The following is a 4,868-nucleotide window of genomic DNA, read 5'->3' as shown; positions in this document are numbered from 1 at the left end:
GGCCCCCGGAGGCGCCCACCTGCCCAGTTAGCCCGGCCAAGGACACTGATGAGTCCTGCTGCTCGGGGAAGGCCTGAGGGAAGCCCACCCGCCCCAGAGACTGCCCACCCTGGGCCTCCCGTCCTCCTGCCCTGCTGCCTGGCGGGCAGCCCCTGCAGGACCAAGGTGCGGACCAGAGCGGCTGAGGATGGGCCAGAGCTGAGCCGGCTGGGCAGGGCCACAGGGCGCTCCGGCAGAGGCAGGGCCCTGGGGTCTCTGAGCAGTGGGGTGAGGGGCCTAAGTGGCCCCGGTCGGAGGGGTCTGGAGCAAAAATGGCAGCCCCATCCTTCCTCCAGCCACCACCCTAAGCTACAGTGGGGGCCCATGGCCCCAGCTGGCTAGGTCACCCACCCACCCCTCATCCAGCGCCTGCTCTCTGCAACCTGAGTTCCACCTCTCTCTCCTGCTGCACCACGCTCCCACGACCCTTACCCACCCCATTCTCAGGGCCGACCCTGACCTTTCCCAGGGTCAGCCCTCACTGCCATACTGGCAGCGCTTCCCAGGGGTGCTCTCTGGCTTCCAGCTGTCTAGGGCTCCAGACTCCAAGAGGGCTGAGCCTTCTCTTCTGCCTGCAGCCACAATAGGCTTCCTCAGACGCTGGCTCGCAACGAGCCCCGCACCTTGGGCACCAGGGAGCGCCATCCGCCTCCCATTTGGTGTCACTCACCCACCGCCTTGTACATGACCAGCTCTCCCAGTGTCCAAGCGCGTACCTTCCCCGTGCCGCTGGTGCGCAGGAGCGCGCTGCCCCTCTGCCCCAGGGACACCGGGCGCGCACAGCTAACCCCTAACCCCGGTATTCAGTGGTGATGCCTAAAGGAATGTCAGAAATTTTCCGGTTTTCTGTCTATTGTTGACGCCTACAGGGAGTTTGAAGGGAGGCCAGGGGTTTGGGGAGAGTTTTCAAAGTGCGGAGCACTGCGGGAGCGCTAGAAACAACCGCAGTACCCTTAGGCTTGGGTTGCCGCAGCTGCGGGTCTCCCAGCATCCTCTAGGGAGGCTGGGCCCGAAGGGTCTACCTGTCTCCTTAGTAAGGGGCGCACTGTGGTGCGACGGCGGCGGCGCCGTGCACTACAGGCAGTGAGCACGGAGCCCAGTGCCAGGCAGATGGCCAGACTGGCGAGGAAAGAGACCGGCCCGAGAGAGTATACCACCGCCAGGTCTCGCGCTGCGAGTGGCTGAGTGCAGTGTCTGAAGGCCGCGTCCGGAAAGGCTGTCAGTAGGCTGAGCGTCTGGCGTCTTGGAGACACGCAGAGCAGGTTCTCAGTTTCTGCGGGACACAGGAGCGGCGTCAGATGGCAGCAATTGCACCAAACATTATCCGTCCTGCGCCCCAGATGGCTCACCTGAAGCGGGACGCGGGTGCTTGCGCAGCCAGGTGCAAAGCGGGCGCAGCGCGCAACTGCACGCCCAGGGGTTGCCACGCAAGCGCAACACGTCGAGCGCGGGCAGGCTGTTCAGCAAACCCGCCTCGAGCGCTGACAGGGAATTGTCCTGCAGGCTGAGCACGCGCAGTAATGGGAGCGCGCCTAGGATTGAAGGCTCTAGCAGTGTCAACCGATTACCCGCTAGAGAGAGGAAACGCAGCGCGCGCAGCGGCGCGAAGGTACCAGGAGACAGAGTTTCCAGCTGGTTGGCGCTCAGGTCTAGCCATTGCAACACGCCTAGACCCCAGAAAGCTCGAGCGTGCACGGACCGGAGCCGGTTCTCCCGCAGGTCTAGGTACAGCAGCCCGCCAGCCCCAGCGAAGGCACCTGGAGGCAGTGTGCTCACACGATTGTGATCCAGCAGCAGTGAACTTATTCTCCAGTTCAGGCCGACTGGTACCGCGGGCAGCTCGAGTGCGGAGCAATTGACCTTGCCACCTAGTGAACATGAACATGCCTCGGGACACTCTGGGGCCACTGGAGATCTAGAAGGGGCAGTTCCAACATGCTCCTGGGCCCAGACTCGCCTCAACGACAGCAGCAGCAGCAGCAGCAGTAACAGTAGAGACAGTTGCGGCAGAAGCCGCGAGAAAAAAGAACCTCGCATGGGGGCAGCTCCAGAACAGAAAGGGACCTAGATCCCTGTGCAGCTTGGGAGTCCAGGTGACCCAGAGTTTGTGTCCGCCTCACTTACAAAAGTATTAACTCTCCTATCCGAGCACAACAATTTCTATCCCACAGCTGGTTCCTTGTCTTGGGCGGGGGCTAGGCACAGAGCCAATGCCCAATACTGCCAGCCACCTGTCCAGAGCTCGTCTTGGTTTGGCCCTGAGCCCGTAGTGGAGCTGATGAGACCACTGGATTCCCCACTGAGACCTAAAGAGCAGGATCAAACCCACCAGCTCCACACAGAATGCAACCCACAGTGTCTTGTCCATACCCAGTCTCAATTTCACTCATTTTCAGCAAAAAGCCCCCACAGAGACTGTTCACTCTCTTGAGAGGATTGGTGGAAGTATAAGCACATGATGGGGCCTAAATGCAAAGGAAAGACCTTGCAGCGTGGGAGGGATGACACACCTAAGGCAAAAGACCGAGTGCAGGAGAGCAGTTGCTTCAACCCCCTCATCTTGGAGCCCTTGAGGACAATGTCACTGGAAAGGAGTGCTGGCCCAAGGCTGGTGGTCAATGCAGCTCCCTTTTGACTTGCCAGTTACAGGTCCTGTCTTGGGGAATCAGGGAAGTAGGAAGGGCCCAGGGTCAGTCATCTTTGTAAGATCAGCAGTAGCAAGGTGCAAAGAAAGGCTGGACTGGCCAGCTGGCCTACGAGTTGAAAACCCTGGCTCAATGCCCCTGGGTGGAGACACCGCCCATGATCCATAACAAACACTACCTGAGGGACTTGCAAGAAGGACAGCACACGATCACTAAATACTGTTTAATTCCTCAGCCTAGCTGCCCTCCACTACTCTGGAGGTGGAGGTGGTGGGGGTGGAGGTGGTGGTGGTGGCTCCTCTAGAGGAACCTCCATGGGGATGGTCATGAGGCAATTGCTCTCCAAGGATGGCATCATGGATACCTCCAAGTCAGGGTCCATGAGTTGGGACTCCACGTGTACCGCCTGCAGGTCTATGCGATCTTCCTGGACCCCATAGGGCCCCATCAACCTGCATGATGGACTATGTCAGCATGATCTGGCAGGGCCTTGGCCACCCAAGAGAAGCCAGCCCTTGAGGACATTACTCTAGATGCCACTGTGATCTGTACTTCCAGGAGGGGGCAGAGAGAGGACATAGCTCACCCTTGAGGCTTCGCCTGGCATACTTACCTGTTTTCCGTGTGTCCGGAGCACGTATCACTGAGGGGGACAAAGGCAGGTGTGAATTCTGGAGACATACTCATTCCACATGCCTGGAAGCTCTTCCTATAACCCCCATGCCCAACACACCCTGGAAACCACTCTCCCAGCCTCTCACAACATACCACCCCTTGAAGAGGCCCCTCAAAGCATGACTGACAGCCTCACTCCCACTTCACCCAACCCCAAGCTCACGCACCCCTTGACCCGAAAGACACCAATCGCCACAACAACGAGGGCACAGAAGCAGCTGGCACTGACACCAGCCAGCACCACAATGAGGGCGATAAGGGCCTCACGGCTGAGGCCAAGGCTGCATTCACAGTAGGTTCCAGCTGCAGAAACAAGGCCACAAGTTCGGGAGCCAGTTACCTGCCTGCTGATGACCTCAGGTTCACCCCCACCCCAGTGACCCTCAGGACACAAATGGCTTGCCCTGCCTGTTAAAGGAAGGGACTCTGGCTGGGGGGGCCTAGTGGGAGGAGGCACCTGCAGCAGGGATGAGCAAAAGGGACAAACATATCAGGCCAAGGGGGCTGCCAGCTGGGCAGGAGTCAGGCTGGGGACAGGGGGCCATGTCCAGCCCCCAGCCCCACCACATACCTCTAGACGGAACTCACTGGAAGGTGCTGACCTCACAGAGGGGTTGTCAGACAGAGGGTGTGGGGGCAGGGCCTCAGAGCACCCAGGCTGGCTTGAACTTCATTCAAACTTGGATGCTGGAATTCCAGAAGTCCTAGGCAGACAACCACGGATGGAGCAGGTAAAGGGGACAGGGCTTGCAAGCTCTAGCCAGATCTGAGTAAGGGGATAGTAGGCCTTCAACCTTAAAGATAGACAACACTTCTAGTTAAATGCATGAGAACCCTGTTTTGATCTCTGGTGTTGGGGACCAAGGCCTCAGTTTGTTTTTCAACATCAGAGCTCTGAGTGAAGTTAGGGCTCTACCAGCCTTCCTGTCAACAAAACCCTCCCCAAGATGAGGCAGGTAGGGGACAATGGGAAGTGGGGTAGGTACATGTGTTCAGCTGCCCTCCTTGGTTGCTTCGGAGGACTGAGCTCATAGTCTTTAAAACCCAGGTTAGAGGACTGCTGGTATCCTAAGGAAAGAATCCTTGATCATCCACTGGAATGGGAGAGTCACTGGCTATATGTGCCTGAGCAGGACATCATGTCGTATCCTTAGAATATTACCCCTAGGGGGCAGATAGCTTAGAAAGGGTTGCAGTCTCTGGCTCACACCTGTTATTAGTCAATAATAGATCATTAGTCAATGCTCTGAGGGTCTGTTGTCTCTGCCCAAGGGAACTAGTTTGCCTATAGGCTGGCATGATCAGGGTTAACCTACATCTCTGTCCTGAACTTGGTGTCCCAGGCTGGGAGGCAGTGCAGCCCCACCCACCCTGCTGCCACTCTCCTCTACGAGCCAAGCAAACTAAGAGGCAGTAGGAGGAAATGTCAGCCCTGCAGCTGACTGAGCCCAGCCTCCTGCCAGCTGGGGCCAAAAGGGTGCCAGGAGGGGAGGGCACAGCTTGAACCCA

The 4,868-nt window shown here is 58.3% G+C and overlaps 2 protein-coding genes across 2 annotated transcripts; both read right to left on the bottom strand.

Moving 5' to 3' along the window:
• Positions 1-992: 992 nt before the first annotated feature.
• Lrrc26 (leucine rich repeat containing 26) lies at positions 993-2,076 on the bottom strand. Its single transcript, XM_027422863.2, has 2 exons — positions 1,389-2,076; positions 993-1,312 (listed from the first exon to the last, which is right to left on the bottom strand). Exons 1-2 carry the CDS (start codon positions 2,074-2,076, stop codon positions 993-995), a joined length of 1,008 nt encoding a protein of 335 aa, XP_027278664.1.
• Positions 2,077-2,934: 858 nt separating this feature from the next.
• Positions 2,935-3,904, bottom strand: Tmem210 (transmembrane protein 210). Its single transcript, XM_027422864.2, has 4 exons — positions 3,817-3,904; positions 3,527-3,662; positions 3,298-3,327; positions 2,935-3,136 (listed from the first exon to the last, which is right to left on the bottom strand). The coding sequence occupies exons 1-4, from the start codon at positions 3,902-3,904 to the stop codon at positions 2,935-2,937; spliced, it is 456 nt and encodes a 151-aa protein (XP_027278665.2).
• Between the last annotated feature and the right edge of the window lie 964 nt (positions 3,905-4,868).

The sequence above is a fragment of the Cricetulus griseus genome, chromosome 6 (assembly GCF_003668045.3).
Source record: "Cricetulus griseus strain 17A/GY chromosome 6, alternate assembly CriGri-PICRH-1.0, whole genome shotgun sequence".
NCBI classification, from domain to species: domain Eukaryota; kingdom Metazoa; phylum Chordata; class Mammalia; order Rodentia; family Cricetidae; genus Cricetulus; species Cricetulus griseus.
This window is presented reverse-complemented; position numbering and strand designations above follow the sequence as displayed.